The sequence below is a fragment of the Dendropsophus ebraccatus genome, chromosome 2 (genome assembly GCF_027789765.1).
Source record: "Dendropsophus ebraccatus isolate aDenEbr1 chromosome 2, aDenEbr1.pat, whole genome shotgun sequence".
Lineage (NCBI taxonomy): Eukaryota > Metazoa > Chordata > Amphibia > Anura > Hylidae > Dendropsophus > Dendropsophus ebraccatus.
The window spans coordinates 180,749,174-180,771,859 of NC_091455.1; the positions used below are offsets into that span (position 1 = coordinate 180,749,174).

General features: G+C 42.1%; 1 protein-coding gene across 2 annotated transcripts; it reads left to right on the forward strand.

The window, feature by feature from the left end:
• The first annotated feature begins 493 nt into the window (after positions 1-493).
• On the forward strand, positions 494-21,185 carry LOC138784793 (cryptochrome DASH). 2 transcript variants are annotated; one of them, XM_069960481.1, is made up of 14 exons: positions 494-654; positions 4,655-4,827; positions 5,434-5,527; positions 6,756-6,886; positions 8,032-8,180; positions 8,558-8,646; positions 9,530-9,603; positions 9,722-9,811; positions 11,787-11,866; positions 12,984-13,043; positions 13,172-13,329; positions 16,014-16,133; positions 17,725-17,901; positions 19,159-21,184. In XM_069960481.1, exons 1-14 carry the CDS (start codon positions 589-591, stop codon positions 19,264-19,266), a joined length of 1,569 nt encoding a protein of 522 aa, XP_069816582.1. In that variant the 5' UTR covers positions 494-588; the 3' UTR covers positions 19,267-21,184. The 2 variants fall into 2 exon arrangements, with proteins under 2 accessions (XP_069816582.1, XP_069816583.1); XM_069960482.1 differs by having other exon boundaries at positions 628-700; positions 19,159-21,185.
• Positions 21,186-22,686: the final 1,501 nt, after the last annotated feature.

Here is a 22,686-nt window from a genome sequence, read left to right on the forward strand (position 1 = left end):
AACATGGCCTAAGGCTACATTTATACTACAGGATTTTTCTGCCGTCTTTGACCACAGGCATCAAAAAGACGTCCGTTATTTGCTAATGATGCCGTCTATAATGATCACTATAGACGTCCATCATCTGTCAGACGTCTTTATGACACCCGTCGGCAATGACGGACGAAAAATCCCAAAAGACCTGGAATTTTAGTATTCCCCCTACAATGTTTGTAGAAATAACGTCACATTTTTGTAATGTGCATTGGGTCAGAGCTGTACTGTATGCTACACGTGTGGCAGCCAGTGTTTTCTCCCATAGTTCTCGCACAGTAATGCTGTGACACACTATCCTAATGACAGTTCCCTAGTTAGGTAGGCTGCCAGGGCATTCTGGGAATTGTAGTTCTGTAACAGCTATTAGGTCCACAGAATAGGGAACACTGGTACATCAATGATACATTACACTTCAGAGAGTTAGATCGACCCCTAGAGGTTCAAGTCTGAACTGCAGCACACTGAATTAGTGGGCGGGACCCTTACGTCACCACAATGGGCGGGTCATTTATAGTAGTAGAATCCGGGTGAAACCCAGAACTGGTGGTGACCATGGCGGCTGCGGGAAGGACAGTCATCTGCCTGCTGAGGAATGACCTGCGCTATCACGATAACGAGGTAACTCACGGCTGCGCCACATACGGGTCACAACATGGAGCGCACGGTACGCGAGTATACAATAAGCATATGCGGTTACACAAATACCGGTTATACAACCGAGGTGGCTGAGTGCGGCTGCGCACAAGGTGGCGCTCTATTGGTGCGGCTCCTCACACAGTGAGCGGCTATTGGTGCGGCTGGTAATGCGGTGAGCGGCTATTGGTGCAGCTTGTGGTTGTGTAATAGTGGGCGGGGTCAGGCTACACGTGTGCAGTTGTGTATAATACATGGAGGAGAGCTGCAGCTGTATACAGCAATCATCATAGCAGTTACCGAGATGGAGACAGCTCCATAATGTTCAGTCTGTGTATAATAAAGTGATGTGAGAAGCTGGTACACCTGTATATAGCAGCATCTGATATCCGGGGAGTGGAGATGCTGGGGGTTATAGTCAGTAATGCCAGGGGAGTGGGGGGATGCTGGGGGTTATAGTCAGTGATGCCAGGGGAGTGGGGGATGCTGGGGGTTATAGTCAGTGATGCCAGGGGAGTGGGGGATGCTGGGGGTTATAGTCAGTGATGTAAGGGGAGTGGGGGATGCTGGGGGTTATAGTCAGTAATGCCAGGGGAATGGGGGATGCTGGGGGTTATAGTCAGTGATGTAAGGGGAATGGGGGATGCTGGGGGTTATAGTCAGTGATATAAGGGGAGTGGGGGATGCTGGGGGTTATAGTCAGTGATGCCAGAGGAGTGGGGGATGTTGGGGGTTATAGTCAGTGATGCTGGAGGAGTGGGGGATGTTGGGGGTTATAGTGAGTGATACTACATGAGTAGAGGATGCAGAGGAGTGAAGGATGCTGGGGGTTATAGTGAGTGATTCTAGGGGAGTGGAGGATGTTGGGGGTTATAGTGAGTGATACTACATGAGTAGAGGATGCTGGGGGTTATAGTGAGTGATACTACATGAGTAGAGGATGCTGGGGGTTATAGTGAGTGATACTACATGAGTAGAGGATGCAGAGGAGTGAAGGATGCTGGGGGTTATAGTGAGTGATTCTAGGGGAGTGGAGGATGTTGGGGGTTATAGTGAGTGATACTACATGAGTAGAGGATGCTGGGGGTTATAGTGAGTGATACTACATGAGTAGAGGATGCTGGGGGTTATAGTGAGTGATACTACATGAGTAGAGGATGCTGGGGGTTATAGTGAGTGATACTACATGAGTAGAGGATGCTGGGGGTTATAGTGAGTGATTCTAGGGGAGTGGAGGATGCTGGGGGTTATAGTGAGTGATACTACATGAGTAGAGGATGCTGGGGGTTATAGTGAGTGATACTACATGAGTAGAGGATGCTGGGGGTTATAGTGAGTGATACTACATGAGTAGAGGATGCTGGGGGTTATAGTGAGTGATACTACATGAGTAGAGGATGCTGGGGGTTATAGTGAGTGATACTACATGAGTAGAGGATGCTGGGGGTTATAGTGAGTGATACTACATGAGTAGAGGATGCTGGGGGTTATAGTGAGTGATACTACATGAGTAGAGGATGCTGGGGGTTATAGTGAGTGATACTACATGAGTAGAGGATGCTGGGGGTTATAGTGAGTGATACTACATGAGTAGAGGATGCTGGGGGTTATAGTGAGTGATACTACATGAGTAGAGGATGCTGGGGGTTATAGTGAGTGATACTACATGAGTAGAGGATGCTGGGGGTTATAGTGAGTGATACTACATGAGTAGAGGATGCTGGGGGTTATAGTGAGTGATACTACATGAGTAGAGGATGCTGGGGGTTATAGTGAGTGATACTACATGAGTAGAGGATGCTGGGGGTTATAGTGAGTGATACTACATGAGTAGAGGATGCTGGGGGTTATAGTGAGTGATACTACATGAGTAGAGGATGCTGGGGGTTATAGTGAGTGATACTACATGAGTAGAGGATGCTGGGGGTTATAGTGAGTGATACTACATGAGTAGAGGATGCTGGGGGTTATAGTGAGTGATACTACATGAGTAGAGGATGCTGGGGGTTATAGTGAGTGATACTACATGAGTAGAGGATGCTGGGGGTTATAGTGAGTGATACTACATGAGTAGAGGATGCTGGGGGTTATAGTGAGTGATACTACATGAGTAGAGGATGCTGGGGGTTATAGTGAGTGATACTACATGAGTAGAGGATGCTGGGGGTTATAGTGAGTGATACTACATGAGTAGAGGATGCTGGGGGTTATAGTGAGTGATACTACATGAGTAGAGGATGCTGGGGGTTATAGTGAGTGATACTACATGAGTAGAGGATGCTGGGGGTTATAGTGAGTGATACTACATGAGTAGAGGATGCTGGGGGTTATAGTGAGTGATACTACATGAGTAGAGGATGCTGGGGGTTATAGTGAGTGATACTACATGAGTAGAGGATGCTGGGGGTTATAGTGAGTGATACTACATGAGTAGAGGATGCTGGGGGTTATAGTGAGTGATACTACATGAGTAGAGGATGCTGGGGGTTATAGTGAGTGATACTACATGAGTAGAGGATGCTGGGGGTTATAGTGAGTGATACTACATGAGTAGAGGATGCTGGGGGTTATAGTGAGTGATACTACATGAGTAGAGGATGCTGGGGGTTATAGTGAGTGATACTACATGAGTAGAGGATGCTGGGGGTTATAGTGAGTGATACTACATGAGTAGAGGATGCTGGGGGTTATAGTGAGTGATACTACATGAGTAGAGGATGCTGGGGGTTATAGTGAGTGATACTACATGAGTAGAGGATGCTGGGGGTTATAGTGAGTGATACTACATGAGTAGAGGATGCTGGGGGTTATAGTGAGTGATACTACATGAGTAGAGGATGCTGGGGGTTATAGTGAGTGATACTACATGAGTAGAGGATGCTGGGGGTTATAGTGAGTGATACTACATGAGTAGAGGATGCTGGGGGTTATAGTGAGTGATACTACATGAGTAGAGGATGCTGGGGGTTATAGTGAGTGATACTACATGAGTAGAGGATGCTGGGGGTTATAGTGAGTGATATCAGGGGAGTGGAGGATGCTGGGGGTTATAGTGAGTGATATCAGGGGAGTGGAGGATGCTGGGGGTTATAGTGAGTGATATCAGGGGAGTGGAGGATGCTGGGGGTTATAGTGAGTGATATCAGGGGAGTGGAGGATGCTGGGGGTTATAGTGAGTGATATCAGGGGAGTGGAGGATGCTGGGGGTTATAGGGAGTGATATCAGGGGAGTGGAGGATGCTGGGGGTTAGGGTACAAACACACACGGCATATACGCTGCGTATTTACTGCTGCGATACGCAGCAGATTAGATCTAAATTACTGAACACAGCATCAAATCTGCTGCATATCTGCTGTGTGTGTTTCTATCTATCTCTAGCTGTGGAGGATCTCTCTTGTTTTATATAACACAGATATATTATTGAGTACTGAGTAATGCTTCATCTGGAGGCGCTGCAGGAAAACAGAACACTTCCTACCAGTTTCCCCCATAGATTGCAGTTGATCACCAGTAGACTAGAGTCCAGCCTGCAGTGAAATTAAATCCAAAATTTATTGTAGGTCGCCATCACAGTGCATACTGTCCCCACAGAACTCCAACACATTTCAAGAGTGACACGCACCCTTAGTCATGGCCAACGCATTGGAGTTCTACAGTATTGTTCTACAGGTTGATCAGTAAATTTGGGATTTTATTTCACCGCAGGCTGGACTCATCTGGCTAATCTCTTATATTGATCATCGTTGATACACCTGCTTAGGGGTAAGAATGCATTTGGTCAGTGTGTTGTAGGTGAATGTCAGGATATCAGCAAAACTGTATGTGGAAGTATACAACACCTGTCAGGAGCAACGCTATGTACAGGCAATGTTAAAGGGGGTTTCGGTCTTTTTTATTGTGACTGGTGGAAAACCCTGCAATTGAAGTCTCTATGCACCATCTGTGTATATAGGATATAATACAGGTATTTTGTGTACATTGTAGGTATTGCTCTGGGCTCACAGGAATGCCGATCACATTGTCCCACTCTACTGCTTTGATCCAAGACACTACCTGGGAACACATTATTACAATTTTCCCAAGACTGGACCCCATCGCTTAAAGTTCCTGTTAGAAAGTGTGAAAGACTTAAGAAACACACTGAAGAAAAAAGGAAGGTAAGACGGAGATTGTAGACTTTTATGACATAAAAGGCTAGGTTCACACTGCGTTTTTTGCAATCGTTTTTTGCAAAAAACTGATGCATTTGTGTGCATCCGTTTTGATCTGCTTTTCCATTGACTTCCATTGTAAAGAAAAAAAAAAACATATCAAAACGGATTTGTTTTTTTTAACGGACACAAAATTAGTGTCAGCTACGTTTTTGTGTCCGGCAAAAAATATGGATCCGTTTTGATCCGTTTTTTTTTACAATGGAAGTCAATGTAAAAACGGATCAAACGAATGCACACAAATGCCTCCGTTTTTTTCATCCGTTTTTTGCACACAAAAAAAAAACGGATGAAAAAAACTGATTACTAAAACGCAGCGTGAATGTAGCCTAAGGGGAGATTTATCAAACATGGTGTAAAGTGAAACTGGCTCAGTTGCCCCTAGCAACCAATCGGATTCCACTTTTCATTCCTCACAGAATCTTTGGAAAATGAAAGGTGGAATCTGATTGGTTGCTAGGGGCAATTGAGCCAGTTTCACTTTACACCATGTTTGATAAATCTCCCCCATTTGTGTACATCTATTAACCCTTTACTATCATATCCCCCCAGCAATCTGCTACTGAGAAGAGGCCAGCCTGAGACTGTGATTGAGGATCTAATCCAGCAGATTGGCCCGGTGTCCGCAGTGGCGCTACAAGAAGAGGTACATTCAGTATTTTATCGCTTCTCCATCCTACGCAGACCCTGAGGTAGAACAAAGTATGCTGCTATTTTGACCAGTGTGAACGTAATGGTGGTAAAGTGACCGATATATGGTTAAATGATGGCATCAGAGCCAGCTCCCCGGCTTGTCCCTCGCTGGTTCATCTGTCCCCTACACGCACTGAGCATATGTGTATGGTCAGTGATGCACGGGTGCTAAAACATTTCCCCCCAGTATTGCAAAAAAAAAAATACAGATTTACTAACATAAAAAAAGGAATAAAAACAATGGGCTACAAATCATAGGAAAAAAAATGTTTTTAACTTTCACGTCCACAATTCCTGGCGTGAAAGGGTTTTAATGTCCCATTGTGAAGCATAATGATAGGCAGTAGCATGATTGCTGCTGTCTGTTTTAAACCCCTTAAAATACACGATCTATAGCAATCGCAGCATTTAAAGAGGTACTCCGGGTAGGGTTATTTTTATTGTATGGCCGGGGAAGGGGTGGAAATAGAGGCTGTCGGTCACTTACCTCCCCAGTTCCAGCGACGGGACCCGGATTGCGTCGCCCCGGTCTCCTGTCCCGCTGCCGCTTCCTGTTCTGAGCTGCGGCTTGAGACATCAAGTCTCAAGGCAGCTCAGCCATTGAGTGGCCAAGGCGGGACCCCGCTACGATCGCTAAGCTACCTTGAGACGTCATGTTTCAAGCCGCAGCTCAGAGCAGGAAGCGGCAACGGGACGGGAGAATGGAGCAGCGCGATCCGGGACCTGGCGCTGGAACCAAGGAGGAAAGTGACCGGCGGCCTCTATTTCCACCCCCTCCCCGGCCATACAATACAAATAACCCCAGCCCGGAGTACCTCTTTAAGGGTGTCCGTGACTGGAGCGGTACCTGTCACTAACTGATTGGAACCCCGATCAGTTTCCCTGACAAATGGAGGTGTAATACTTACCTCTGGTTTGGTTAATGATATGCAATGGTATATCATTGATCAGTATAAGCATTCTAATGATTGCATGTTATAGTTACCTAGGAGGAGTGTAAAAAAAGAAATTAAATATTACAAAACTACTCTTAATATTTCGTATTGTAGTGTGCAGAATTGTCCGCTCTATTAAAATATAACAATAGTGTTCCTGCACGGTAAGCGGTGTAAATGAAAAGAGGAGAAAATGACAGCGAGGTTAGGTTAAAGTTACACTGACCTGTGACAAATTTCCTTCAGGCAACAAAAGAGGAGCTGGATGTTGAGAAATCGGTGAAACAAGTCTGCACGCAGCATGGAGTCAAATTTCATACAGTCTGGGGGTCCACATTATATCACCCGGAAGATCTACCATTCAGACATATCTCCAGGTAAAATTTTCAGCATCTGAAGTGTAATGCAAATTTTTACTTAAAATTGTACCTGTTATAATGATGATCATGCTTCTGCATTTCACTCTGAGCTGGTGGGCTGGCCCCTTTTTATGGCTGACATTTGTCTTGGGCCAAAAGATCAGATAGTTTACTCAGCTGCAGCAGTGTACAAGTGTATGGCTGCTGGCCAATCGGCATTTATCAGTCCATGCAGAGAAGAGGGACAACTGACATCACTTCCTGCATTTGGTCTCTTTTTTTGCTGTTACTAAAGACCAAATGGTCTTAGTGACTGAGCCTCAACTGCAGTTTTCTAGTAAGTGAGACACCTAGTTGCCAAGTATATAGCATTGTATTTCATTTAGAAAACGGACAAAAATTTATTTCAAAGATGTAGTATATCGCCTCCCCTGCTGGGGTTAAAGGGATTACCCAGCACTACAAAAACATGGCCACTTTCTTCCAGAGACAGCACCGCTCTTGTCTCCAGTTTGGGTGCAGGTTTTGCAATTTATTTCAATTGAAGTGAATGGAACTTAATTGTAAACCACACCAGAACTGGAGACAAGAGTGCTGTGCTGTCTCTGGAAGAAAGTGGCCATGTTTTTGTAGCACTGGATAACTACTTTTTTTTTAATGCAATTTTCATAGAAAAATTGCCCAGCAGCTTAATTATATATATTAAAGGGGTACTCCGGGCTTGGGGGCTTCTCTGGCTATGGCCGGGGAGGAGGTGGATGAGGCCACGATGTCCACTTACCTCCCCGGTTCCAGATCGCGCACTGACTGACTGAGCTGGCTTGAAACTTCACGTCTGAAACCGGCATCAGAGACCAGGAAGCGTCCGGGCAGCGCAGACTGGAGCAGCGCAATCCGGGACCCGGCCCTGGAGCCAGGGAGGTAAGTGGACATCGTTTGCCTCATCCACCTCCTCCCTGGCCATAGCCAGGAAAGCCCCCCAACCCGGAGTGCCCCTTTAATATAGAGAAACCTATTAGTAGTACCTATTACTATACCAGTAACACATAGGAAGCATATATTGACATCTGTGGTTTTGTTCAGAGGTCTCTGTCACAGATCCTGTAGTAAGTGGAGCTTGCCAGTAATTCATGTGTAATCCATTTTATTTGTTTCTCTTGTAGTTTACCAGATGTCTATACCCAGTTCAGAAAGGCTGTTGAGGCGCAAGGCAAAGTACGACCAACAATGCAGATGCCAGAGAAGCTGAAGTCTCTTCCAGCAGGCCTGGAGGAGGGCTCTGTCCCAACAGCAGAAGATTTTCAGCAACAAGGTTGTAGCATTATGTCAGACATCTCTGTATAGAAAAAAACTTTTGTTTAATAAGTGTTGGTGCAAAAGATATTGAGACTTAGAAAAAAAAAACCAACATAAAATATAAGTTTGATGTCCCTTTAAATCAGGTCAGGACGGGCTCTGTATTTGTGGCCTTTGTGTGAAAGTGAAGTAACATATTCGGCTACATGTTTCCTACCTAGTAATCCCTGTTACTAAACGTCTCTGTAGCCTGTTATGTCTCTTGTGTGAAGCTCCTGGAAATGTCTTTTGTCCCCCTGTGATGACTTTTATTGGGGTCCTTTTTATAAGAGACAAATTATTTGACATTTATCATGGCATTGTATACATTTTTGGCTATATTATGGTTAACAGATCCTCTAACAGACCCAAGAACGGCGTTTCCCTGCAGTGGTGGTGAGAGTCAGGCCTTACAGAGGTTGCAGCATTACTTCTGGGATACGGTAAGTTATGTTATCCAAGCATAAAAGTAACCAGTATTCATTGTCACAACTACTCAGCTACTTCTTGTCTGTTCAAAAAAGGAATCTAACATCAGTGTAATTCTATAGTTATACTTAAAGGGGTATTCTGCTCAAAGTAAATTTGTGTCATATGTTGCCGCCACTTTATATACATATAGGAGTAGTGACGGGTTCCCCTTTAACAATTTTAAACAATTAGTATTTGAAATACAAAAATATACTATATACTAGCAAGGTGCACAGTACTGAATGTATAAAGTATATATCATTCTACATAAGTGCCATCTAGTACTGCACTAAATTAGGTGCAGGTTGTTCTCCATTGTATTTGTAGTTTCCATTTTCCCCACCTATAGTTGTTGTCAGTGATCTCTACTAGAGATGAGTGAATTGTGAGCACACTCTGGTTCGTCCGAACCTTAGGGTGCGGCATTTGTTTACTGGTGGCTGAAGAAGTTTGATACAGCCCTAAGGCTGCCTGGAAAATGTGGAAACAGCCATAGGCCATAGGCTATATGAATGTTTTTTAGGACTCCGTATAAAAGGCAGGTACGAAAAACGGCAAACAAAGAGAATTTGGCAGTCCCACAAGCACTGCACCCTCCTTATACAGCTGAAGGTAGGAGTTCTCCCCCAAATGATTTGATATTGATAGGCTATCCTGAAGATAAGCCCTATAATGTGTTTCACATCCTAATGCAGCCAAATCACACTCAAAGACAGTTGTGTAATGCCAACCAAACCATAATGTATTATTCAGTTGTGTGACAATACTTTAATCTAATTTAGATACCATGATATTTCTTTCCACCCAGTAGGCGCGACATTCACATTATTCTAACATCTTTTTTTTCTTCTTCAGAATCTTGTTGCCTCTTATAAAGATACTCGTAATGGATTGATAGGAATGGATTATTCAACAAAATTTGCCCCATGGTAAGGTTCTATCCATGTGTATGCTGAAACACATTATTAGAATCGGAAGCCCCTAAAAAGTATTGAAAAGTCTAAAAAGTACATAAATTCTAGATTATGACGCACTGTTGTATTTCAGGCTTGCGTTGGGCTGTATATCCCCCAGATATATATTTGAGCAGATCCGCAAGTATGAGAGAGAACGAACTGCGAATCAGAGTACATACTGGTAAGCAGTTTTGTTTACTTTTTGATATAATTATTTTCTGTTTCAGCGGTATTGATATGTGAATAATCGTATGTTAGAGAACCATAGCGTAAATGTTCTACTAAGGAAATACAAAGAGAAAAAGAGGAAAATGCCTATGTTGATAGAAATAAAGCATTCGCTGATCATGTGTATAGCCACTTCTGCTCAGTTTTTTTTCAAGGTCTGGGTCCAGAGGGCGTCCACCTCAGATTTCTTAAAGTCTGCCTGCAAATAAGTAGAAACTTTTGACATGCCCTAGGGACCTGTGAATAGATTAAGCGGTGGAGGGTTCAGACTCGTGGGTAGAGAGGCGCGCTGGTGCACTCTTCTCTCTCACCTCTGTGCACATGAGATCAGGATGGCCCTATAGACTTTGAGCCCATCCGATGGCTGTATCCATGTTTTCCAGGACTCCCTAGGGTGCCATCCCCTGGAACTGCGGGGAATCCAATGCCAATCGTCCAGGTTTGGAGAACGTTGCCGAACCCAGACAGTTTGATAGGTCTACTAAACACTTCCTAAGACTCCAAACTTTCAAGTAGTTTGCATAAACTGCATCTCATCTGGCCAACCAGTGTTCTTCTATGTACTGATGAAGGAGAAAAATTCCGAAATAGGCGTCTACAGATGGGCTGGTCCTAGTCATTTTTCAGGGCCTTTTTGATAGGATATTAACATACAGGGTAACTACATATAGGTGTCACTAGAGATACAATTTTCTTCCTTCTGGAGGAGAGCTGTTATGCATAGTTTCCCAGTCACTCCAGCATTTTCTTTAAGGAGAATTATCAGCCTTCATAATATTACATGTTACTTATTATATGCTGAGCTTTATTTATCATCTATCACCTCAGCACAAGTTTATGCATGGAATGAATTTTCCCTTTGTGCATGTTGCTCATGATATGTAGTATAGGATTAAAGATCTCTTTCAAAACTTGATAGATTTAGGTGTTCAGACCCTCTCGAATCTCTGAAACAAGCCAGTTATGCGCTTCACTGCCATTTCCATCACACTGCACAATATGATCTCCATTAAAAGTCTATGAAGGTTGTCTCATGCAGTGAGACAGAAAAGTCAGCAAGCAATGAAGCCCTCAAAGGGGTTGGCCACTTCATAGTAAAATAGTTCAGTGTATAGTATTAGTAACGGTACTCATTGTATATACTGACAGCAGCTCCCTGTGTACCTCATAGAGCAACTATGCTCAGATGCTCCTCCATGTTGGCCATCTTATGGACAGAATCGCCTGGAAGAGGGGAGTCTGATTTTAGCTCTGAGGTACACAGGGGGCTGCTGTCTGTATATACAGTGAGTACAGCTACTAATACTGTACACTGAGCAGTTTTACTATTAAGTGGCCAACCCCTGCTCACTTATCCTGGCCTGTTTTAGAGATTGGGGGGGGTCTTTTGGCATGCCTCTGCAAAATATCAAAGGGAGAGACTTATCAAGCAGTCTTGCCCATAGGAACCAATTACAGCTCAGCTTTCAACTATTCATGAGTCCTGGTAAAATAAAAGCCGAGCTGAGATTGGTTGCTATAGGCAACCAAGAACATTCATACTGTAGGACTGCTTGATAAATCTCCCCTTTAAATTTAAAATTGTCTAGAATAAGAGTTACGTCCCATCTAAAGATGCCTGCACGGTTGGATATTTTTGTGTTGTGAGCATCTCTAGCTCTCCATGCAAACCGAGGATACACTGCATCAAAACATGGCTGACCTGCTCTGCATTTGAACTTGTGTACTTTTTTGCATTTTACCACCAAACAATAGGACTAATGTTAAAAAAAAGAAAAGAAAAAAATAACAACAAATCCTCACAAAAGTATGAATAGCAACCTTATATTTCTCATGTTTTTAGACACACACCGACATTGTACCGCTTAACACTGTTTTACAGTAGACTTTCTTATCAGTAACTCATCTGGTTTCATTTCTCTTTATAGGGTAATTTTTGAGCTTTTATGGAGAGACTACTTCCGTTTTGTGGCTCTGAAGTACGGAAGGAGGATCTTTTTTTTGAAAGGTATGGTAGACCAATAAACATTATGGAGACAGTTTATCATTCCTTGCATCAGTGGAAAAATTGTGCAAAATTACAAAATTATTTTTATGCAAAGTATTCCCCCTCAGTGTTGGTGCAGGAAATGATAAATCTTCCCCATGTTTCCTGTATTGCTGACCTTGTTAAAAGCTAAATTTTCCACTTACAATCCAATCTTGGGATATAATTTTTTTGTGCTTTGAAGTCATTACCCCTTAGTAATAAAAGAGCAAAAAAGAATATGTGGTTGTAAGTAGAGGTTGTAACTTATATGAACATGGCATAGCATATACAGCAGATGACTTCTTCCTGCATCTGATCTAAAGGAGGTGACAGTGAAAATACAGAAGTGTTGTTACCAAAACTAAAGGTAAACACAGCAGGGTTGTAGTTTTGTACCCATCTAATCTCCCCTTCAGGCTGGCTTCATAAAATCTCAGAAAAATGCCAGTTTTTCTTCCATAGAGTTCAATAGGCATGTTCTGGTCATCTCATTTGTTCCCTTTTGGTTCAGCAACTACGTATATCATGTGATGGCAGAGGAAAAGGAAGTTCAGCCATCTTGGTGCTCACAAAAATGCCTAAACCACAAAAAAGATTATTCACACATAAAGTTAAAAACACAAGAACAAATGCAAATGTGTGGAAAAAACGCTACGTGCTGTCATCGTGTTTTTGTTCCTTTTTTTGGGAGGCCAGAAAAGCGCCACAAAAAAGAAAAGTGTGAGGCTACCCTTAACTTAACTTAGCCAGGAATTAAATATGCAAAAATACTGCAGAGACACCATCACATGTTTCTCAATGTCAGTAAGCTAGCCAGACCTTCCTCTGTGAAGTAAAAACCAAGCCAAGGGAGGTCTCCACTCAAGGAGCCAGAATCCTACTCCACACTGATGAGGGGCAAATACCCTGAAACGGCTGTCTGTGGATGCCTGTCATTTTCTTGGTAGTTGGCTGGAGAAACAATGATATTTTTTTTGTAATTTTTACCAGTGGCCCTAGTTAATTGTGAAAAATTTTACATGTATGTGTATAAACCATGTATGAATCCAGCTTTATGGTTGTCACATGATAATTACTTACATCTCAATTCATATAGGTCTTCAAGATAAAGAGGTTCCTTGGAAGAAAGATCTAAAACAGTTTGAGGCCTGGAAAGGTCAGTGTCTCTTTTATCATATGAAGAATATGTATTACCAGTAATAGTTCATTTCTTTCAGGTATAGCTAGTGGTTTAGTATTCCCCAGATATCTTACCCAGGTATGTGTTGCTGATCATTATTTTAGAGGGCCGTACTGGAGTTCCTTTTGTTGATGCCAATATGCGTGAACTATCCATGACGGGTTTTATGTCGAACCGTGGACGCCAGAATGTGGCCAGTTTTCTAACCAAGGATCTGGGACTTGACTGGAGAATGGGTGCAGAATGGTTCGAATACTTGCTGGTAAGGTGAATTTTATATTTATATCTCTGGGTAAAAGTTATTGAAATTGGATGTCTGGAATGTACACATTGGCTATTTTCATATGGTTAAAGTGTACCTGTCATTTTGAAAAACTTTTAACATGTCATAGAGACCTGACAAAAGTTTTGATCAGTGCGCATCTGCGTGTTCAGACCAATACTGATCGTGAGTCCTTCCTCTGCTCTGTGTTGAGCTCTATAGAGCCCGACACCTTCCCTGACACAGAGCAAGGAGTGGACCGCTGTGTAGCAGTGTTCTCCCAACTCACTCTCCTGATCGGTACAGGTCCGAACACTCAGACCTGGACTGATCAAAACTTTTGACACTATGGCATGGCAAAAGTTTTCCAATTGACAGGTACACCTGTCGTTTGGAAGTCATGTCACCTCGTCTATGTTTTCTTCAGTTTAGTCAATATGAATATATAATCGAGGCACTTGCATTTCTTTTGCATTTTCACATGTATTGTTAACCTAATATGTTTTTATAGAATCCAGGGAATGACAGATACAGGAATTAATGGACAAATCTTAAATAAGGGGTATGAGTATATCACTTCACATACTGGTTTTGAAACGTGTTGTATGCTTTGGTAATGCCTGAAATCTCCTGCTATACACTTGTCCTAAATAATGATGCCCCATTCACTTAACTTCCACCAGGCGGAACCCCTTCTTTTGTATCTTTGAGCCACCCCATGCCTACCAAAAAGGGGAAATAGAATCCCAGCTGGTGTTTCTTCCTGTAACTTAATCTTACAGACCGCAGTTCAGATGGGGAACTAAGTCATTTCCCACACTGAATGCAGACACCTTCAAGAATAAAAGTTGTTACACACAGACAAATGCAGCATACGTGTGTCTCTTCTGTGCGCGACATGTACGCTAAGGACACTCGTATTAAAGGGGTTATCCAGTGCTACAAAAACATGGCCACTTTTTCCCCACTCTTGTCTCCAGTTTAGGTGGGGTTTGGAACTCTGTTCCATTGAAGTAAATGGAGCTTAATTGCAAACCACACCTGAACTGGAGACAAGAGAGGGGGAAAATTGGCCATGTTTTTGTAGCGCTGGATAACCCCTTTAAGGATCCAGGTTTCAATAGGAAGATTATATGAGGGACCTGTGTAAAGCGCCATACTCTGCACCCATCTCAATGTCCACAGCAAGATATGCGGATCCGCAACCACAGACTATTTTAAGGCCCATAGAAGTGAATGTGGCCATTTGCATGATCCCCCGCCGCCCGGCCGCAGAGATGATGTGCATGATGTGCTCTCCTGTCATCTCATTTCCTACTCACCTATTCCCCATGCTGACCGGCTTCATCTTCACCAGAAGTGGCCTGCACTACGCTACCTTCTCCCGGCAACATAGTCTAGACCTCTTCCGGTGAGCGGGGAGTAGGTGAGTAGTAGAATAGATGACAGGAGAGCACATCATGCTCCCTTGTCATCTCTGCGGCCAGGTGGGGGGGTTCTGTGGCGGGAGGCGGTGGGGGCTCCGGCTAGGGGATCCGTGTCGCGGCACGGATAGTGAGAATGAGCCCTTAGTGATTGACAGCTGTCCCTGTATTAGTGTGTATATAGAGAAGGCAGTCGGTGTGGGTGGAGTCTCCTAGGAGTCTTATCAGGATTTATTCTGCTTTTTTATAAATCCAAATCATATAAACCTATACATCACAGAACTTTGCTTCTTTCCTTGCTTTATATACTGCATTCAGGTTCACTTTAAAGGCCTGGCAACCAAAGACAGAAACTCAAAGGGATTGTCTTTAGATAAAAAAAAAAGTTACACATGGCTGGGAGGTGTAAAAGAAAAAGAAAGATGTTCTACTCCCCTACCCTGATCTCCTGCAGCTTTCTGCTCCTGGTCTGTTTTTTTTTTATATCTGTGGGGCACTTCAACCACACAAGTGCAGATGTTACCAGTCAGGGCTCTACAGTCCACTGGAAGAAAATCTGTGTTATGTAACTTTAATAATAAAGCTTGAAAAGAGGTGCAGGTGTGTTGCACTCCTTGTCCAGTGCATGCACATGTATTTGGACACTTGTGATATGTCCCATTTGCTAAAAAAAAAAATCTTTTTAGTTAAAGAGGATCTGTCACTAGGTTTATGCTGCCTTAAGACAATTTACTGCCTATACACAGCATGGATCGATAACTGCCAATCAGCAGCTGCTGGGCGGAGTTTGCTGGTGCTCATAAATTATCCAGGACTACTGAGCACATGCACATAATGGAGAGGGCTACTTACTGTCCATGTTATTCAGGAGGAATCCCTGAATCAGCTTCACAGAACAATGGGGGGGTCTGACCTCCGCACCCCACAACGATCTCCAGATCATCCCCTAACCCCTTTGTTTTTAAAACAGCCGCGGATCACGTCTATTCATTCTGTATGGAGCCGATGGAAAGGCTTCATAGAGAATAAATAGTCGCGGGTCACATACTGTTGCCGTATTCAAAACAAAGGAGCTGGGGGGCGATCTGGAGATTGCCTGTGGATACACAGGTCAGACCCCCGCGATCTCTTACTTGTCCCCTATCCTGTGGGTAGGGCACAAGTAAGTTTTAATCAGAGAACCCCTTTAACAATTGTACTGCAAGCTATATATTTCATTGACTGTAAACGGTATAGAATCTCTCATTTCTGTGTTTCTAGGTGGACTATGATGTTTGCAGCAATTACGGGAACTGGTTGTACAGTGCAGGAATCGGGAATGACCCAAGAGAAAACAGAAAATTCAACATGATTAAACAAGGCCTCGATTATGATGCCCATGTAAGTCTCCAAGCATATGAAATCTCTCCAGATAATTCTTGTTGGTTACTTTTTTTTCTATGCCCAGTTTTATTGAAATTCATAACTTTATATACAGTATACTGTGTGTGGCTACAGATCCTGTAATGTGAAATAACCAAACACAGAGACCTAGAAATATAGTCATATTAGTCATGTTTTGTTATAGTAAAGTAAGACCAGGTGGCGCTGTTCTACAACATTGTAGTAGTATTTTAAAGTCTCATTCAAAGTTGGCAATGTATAAAATAATACAATTGTAACACACTGGTATAATCTTATTTATATAGCACCAACATACTCCGCAACACTTTACATTTTTTGGGGGTGCATGTATAGACACAGTAAGACATTATAGATATAGAAAGTGAGGGTCCTGCTCGCAAGAGCTTACAATCTATGAGAAAAAGATTCAAGTTAAAAGGGGCTATAGTGCTTTATTTCTACAATGGTCCAATCATCTAGTATAATGTAATGTGCAAGTGTAGGTAGGAAACCCAGTAAGTGCTTAGGAGAATGGAGATTGTAAGGGGTGTGGGGTGTTTTTAGAGCACTTTTTTTTTTTTTTTTTTTTATACATACCTTTTTTTTATTTTTATATATTTTTTTTTCTTTATAATTCAAGAACATAAACAAGGCATTAGCTATAAGGTTTCTTAATACATCTCCAACATAATGGTGTTTACCTTGCAGCTAAGTGAGAAGACCAACCAAAAAATCTATGGGGAGCACTTTTGAAGGAAAATTGCAATATGTTACTATGTAACATATATGGTGGATTGGATCAGGGGGTGGTCTTCTCAAACATGGTCTTTTGGAGAGGATTAGGCTGGGTTCACACTGCGTTTTCAGCATACGTTTAACGGATCCGTTTTTTATTTAACGGACAAAAAAATAGTGTCAGCAACGTTTTTGTGTCCATCAAAAAAACGGATCCGTATTGATCCGTTTTTTTTTTTTTCTTTTTTTATAATGGAAGTCAATGGAAAAACGAATCAAAACGGATGCACACAAATGCATCCATTTTTGCAATCTGTTTTTCATTGGTTTTTGCAAAAAACGGATGAAACAAACTGATTGCAAAAACGCAGTGTGATCCCAGCCTTAGAGATGACTGAGCCAGATTTGTTTTACTTCGTACGAAGCAAAACTGATCTGCGCTCATATCTGTATCCATGTTTTCCAGGCGGTCCCAGGGGAGTATCCTTCCTCTGCACAGAGCCCTCAGCCTGAGGGATATGAGTGCAGATCAGTTTTGCTTCAATACTGATCTGATCATTGTACTTTCTTGAGTAAACGTATGTTTCATTTTTTAGAGTACAATATTGTCCTCGTGCACGTTGTACTTCCCAACCGCTGTCTGTGCATTTGCATTATGTATTAGGTCCTGATGGTAAGATCACCCATGATATATCTCATAGTACACAAAGGAGCTTAAATATGTCTTACATTTGGTTCATGCAGACGTTTTTTTCCCTCTTATGAGAAAGTCAGTTCTTTATATGTGTTTGGATAGGTTAAAATGAATTTGATAACTTTTATGCATAAGCTTTTTTTTCCCTTCTAATAAAAGGGTGAATATATTCGATTATGGGTTCCAGAACTGCAGGAGATTAAAGGAGGAGATGTCCACACACCCTGGGCACTGAGCAATGCTGCGCTGGCGCACGCTAACGTAACTCTTGGAGAAACCTATCCATTTCCAATTGTCATGGCACCTGAGTGGAGCCGACATGTGAACCAGAAGCCAGTAAGTAGGCAAAATTTATTATACATTATATAGGAAACTGCTGATATGTACCTGTTGAGTCAGAGCTGCTGATTCTGGCCTGTTTTATTATTTTCCTATGTTGTGATTTAGAGTACTTAGATCTGAAACAAATATGCTTATTAGTCTGTTTGGTCCTCGGGGACCTGTTATATACCTGTTTACGCCTCAATGTATTGATGTATTTATAGATTTGTGAAATTTTGGTGCAATACTCTGTTGTGCACTGATCAACTGTAAATTGGTGTTTTTTTTTGTTTGTTTAAAAAAAAAAAAAAAAAGTCTGTTTGGTGCACTGGGGGCATTCCTTGGCACCTCAGTAAACTGTCCTGCCAGTACTTCTACACCTACTTGTACATAGGAGGGAGACGTGCCTACCTATAGATAGATAAATATGCATAAGTAGGGGCCGACGTGCACCCTGCGGAATGCCCCCAGGGCACCAAATGGAGTGATTTGCATATTTGTTTAGTATCTAAATTCTCTGAATAGTGCCACGTAATAAAATAAGACCGAGGCTAGAATGTGGAGCTCTGGCACATCAGGTACATATCAGCAGGTTTGTATGTATAAACCTTTTTTACTTTGCTTCCTTGTATGTGGGAAGTACCCTTGGGTGACCTAACGTTGCGAAAGAAAGAATTTTACACTCTTCTCTCCTGAAACAACATACAAAGAAATGTCTCCAACAACATGACCTACCATTGTGAGCACATAGTGCCTGAAGACTATAGAACACGGTAACATCGAAAGGAGGTTTAGCCGACAGTCAGCACAAGACTGGTGACCACAAAACTACAACTCTAAACTTTCTTTCACAAAACAAACTTATGTCATGTTAAAGCTGATGTTTAGAGATGACCAAACCTCCACACACTTTGGTTCATCCGAACCCAAGCGTGCGGCATTTGATAACCAGTGTTGGATGCAGCCCTAGGAAGTCCTGGAAAACATGGAAATGGCCTATGGCTGTATCCATGTTATCCAGGCAGCCTTAGTGCAGCATCTAACTTCTTCATTCACCGATAATCAAATGCTGCCCGATCTGGTTCGGACGGACCTAGGTGAGCTCAAGGTTCGCTCATCTCTAATAAGATAGATTATATCGTAAAACCATATAAAGAATAGACTTATGGATCTTCTAGCATTTTCTATCGACTTCTAAAAAGTCGACAGTTATGAGAATTGTTTTTTATTTATATCTATAGACTGTACTCACAATTTTTCTTTTTTTAACAGGACAGCGGTGCAGCATCGTCTAGGAGAGGAAAAGGCCCATCACACATGCCAAAGCAGCACAAGAATAGAGGGATAGATTTTTACTTTTCCCGAAATAAAAACGTATAAATGCATTGTAGTATGTGGCTTGGACGATGCAGTACTCTCTCTCTGATCTGCACTGGAACTGGGATATGCCAAAAATAAAAAAAAAATACACTAAATATAGACATCAATAGCGGGAATATGAAAAAGAGAAGTAGTTCTAAAATTACAGAGATATGAATAGAAGATGCCTGGAACACTATCTTCACACCCTGAGAATGTTTTGCAATCAACTTTTTTTTTTTCTGTACATTTGAACAAAAAAATTATTTGATTTGAAGCTTTATATTTTGGCAAGTGCAACAGCATCTTCCTTGGAGTGCTGGTTTAACAGGCATGCACTATGTAAGCAAATGTGCCTTTCAGCCGGATAAGCCACGCTATTTTAGTGCTTGAAAAGTTATGGCTGTAGCCAGCTGATGACTGGACAAGGAGTATCCAACAATGTAGTTTATAGATTATTTAGTTGCTGTTAGTTTCTCTTAAAGTGTACCTGTCTATAACTTTCAGAATCTAAATCAAATTTTTGTTATCATGCTTTTAAAACAAACCTAAACTTACCAGAAATCCAGGTCCAGTCTCCTGAAGGCAGATTTTCTGACAACAGACTAAACACAGGAATTCCAGCCAGTAAAGAGAGTCATGGCTCAATGTGTCTGAGTCACGTGACTACCTACTCTCTGGGAGCGCTCAGATAACCTGGGACACACAGGACTTCCTGTTTTCTGACTCTTTGAGAAAAAGAGTCAGAAAACAGGTTAAGTGCCATGTTTTCCATGATAACTTAAAAAAATATATATATATTGAATGTAAATTGCAAACTTGCTTTATATCACATCTACTTTTTTAATTTAGTTTTGAAAGTTATAACGACAGACTTTAAAATAATAGCACGTTAGAAGACTCTAACCTGCTGTTATTTCCATAGGACAGGGAGATCGGGGAAGAAGAGAGGTGTTTTTTTTTTTTTGTTTTTTTTTTCCCCCTTTCATTCTCTGCAACATTTAAATTTTTATTAATCTGTTAATGTTTGGTGCATTGGGGGCAGTACTGCTACCCTTGTTGCATAGATCCGCCTGCCTGCCCTTCTTCATGAATATTGTGCAGTAATGTCACTCTGGCCATGGGCAGCTGGGTGGATTGGTGCACCAAGGATTGTTGTCCCACCCCCAATGTGCTAAAACCACCTAATTTAGATAAAACACAGGATTTCAATAAAATGGCGCTGAGGATGAATGTAAGAAAACTATCCCCATTCTCAGCAGCCTCAGCAATATAGGAGCTTGACAGCAAGTTAGAGTCTTCTAACCTGCTGGCTGAAAAAGTTGGATGAAGCCCTAAGGCTGCCTGGAAACATGGATTTCAGCCACTGGTATTCAAATGCTGAACAATTGGACTCGAACATGCTTGGGTTGCACTCATCTCTATTGCTTATCTCATATGGGAGGACTTTAGGACTGCACTGAAGGATCAAAGGGCAAACCTACCTCCCAATGTACTGACATTGCTCCATCTTCTCCAGGGAGTGGTTCAGACATATGTTACTGCTATTTCTTGATCCGGGCTTTTATGGAATAGTCTATAAAATGTTAGACTGATCGCCATTGGATAGACTGTTACACTCTTTACAGAAGTATTATTTATTCTGTTTATGCTGTTTTTGCGGTTTCATTTACAAGTCATTTTGTCTTATGTAGGGGGGAAAATAAAATCACTTTTAGACTTTTAACATTGTTTTAATTGTCATTGGTGCTGATGAGCATGTTTGGCCAAAGCTGTGTTCACACTTGTGTGTTTTGTTTGTTTTTTTTTGGCTATGATTTTCTGTTCTTGTTTTCATGGTCTGTCAGCTGTAATTCATGTTCCAAACTGCTGACACTGTTAGGGGTCAAGAAGACACACAGTACCTTTTTATATATATATCTGTTTGTGCTTCCAGAACCTAGAAAAAGGCTTTCAAAGCGTACCTGTCACACTAATGCCCTGATCAATAAAAACTTTTTTTTTTGTGTTCAGACTCTGACCAATCAGTAGATTGAGCTACAACGCGGTTCACTCCCCGCTCTGTCAATGAGAATAGACGTGCCCCATAGACTTTCATTATGCGGCAGTCTCATCATGTGACACAGGGCTAGGAGAGGAATGCAACTTTCCTGACTTGTTTTCCTAATTGGTTACATCCCGACCAATCAGAACTTGTGACAAGTCTCTCTAAGGGTCAAGTTACACAGAAAGATTTATCTGACAGATTTTGGAAGCCAAAGCCAGGAACGGATTTAAAAAGAGGAGAAATCCCAGTCTTTTCTTTATGACGTGATCCCTGTTTATAGTCTGTGCCTGGTTTTGGCTTCAAAGATCTGTCAGATAAATCTGTCTGTGTAAACGCACCATAACATGTCCAAGTATTTTCTTTTCATCCGCAGGACTGTGTCATACTGGTGCGGCCTAAAGTGTCTGTGCCCCAGGCCTACGATGCCTCTCCTTTCTTCCTCCCCAACCTTCTAATCATTAGGAACGCCTGCAGGCCGGATTTCTATTTATTACTTGTCTATACAGTGCACAAGTGCCATAGCGACACAGGTGAAGTTTAGACGAGCGATGAATAGAAATCCGGCCTGCAGGTGTTCCTAATGATTAAGAGGTTGGTGAAGGAAGAAAGGAGAGGTGTCGCAGACCTGGGGCACAGACACTCAAGGCCACACCAGTATGACACAGTGCTGCAGATGAAAAGATAATTTTTTTTTTTTTTGCTCTAACCAAGGCACCGGGTACATTTTAAAAGACACGACCGGTAAGAATTTACTCTCATCAAACCGATTGGATTGGTGGATACAGAGTCGCTTTAACATGGAATTTTTGTACCATTTAGGTTTCAGTGATAAAACGGATCATGTCACGGTACCTGTATTATAAATAACATAATACAATTAATAGAAAACCTGTCTGGTTTGTGCACGTGCACCGACATGTGAGAAAGTTATCCAGGACAAATCCACAAAAAGATAAGGTGCATTATGTTTTGGTTGAAATGGCTTAGGGCCGATGCGCGACCTGCACTCTCTGTAGTTCCGATTCAGATCAGGGAGAGGAGAATACAGCGAGTGATTGAAACATTCAGTCGCACCCTGTACTCTACCCATTTGCATTTTCCCCTAAAATTTCCCAGAACAAAAACTTTTCTTTCTCAATAATTCTTTACTTTTGATGTCTTGTTACTGGGCTGATGTATACATCGCTGACTGTACACTGGGAGCTACTGCACTAACCTGTGTTTCCAGTTTTCTGTTATACCTCTAAGCATATGTATATAGCTACAGATACTGGAAATCACAGACTCAAATACTATTCGTTGTCTTGATGAATGCGGGACTCCCCCTCCACTGTGACATGTAAGGGAAAGGTGTGTTTGATATGGTCTGCTGAGCACAGATCACTGCATGTGAA

Coding starts and splice junctions, on each gene's coding strand:
- LOC138784793 (XM_069960481.1), top strand. CDS start 589: ATGGCGGCTGCGGGAAGGACAGTCATCTGCCTGCTGAGGAATGACCTG. Junction 6,887..8,031: donor CCATTCAGACATATCTCCAG/GTAAAATTTTCA, acceptor TTTCTCTTGTAG/TTTACCAGATGTCTATACCC. Junction 16,134..17,724: donor GCCTCGATTATGATGCCCAT/GTAAGTCTCCAA, acceptor TTCTAATAAAAG/GGTGAATATATTCGATTATG.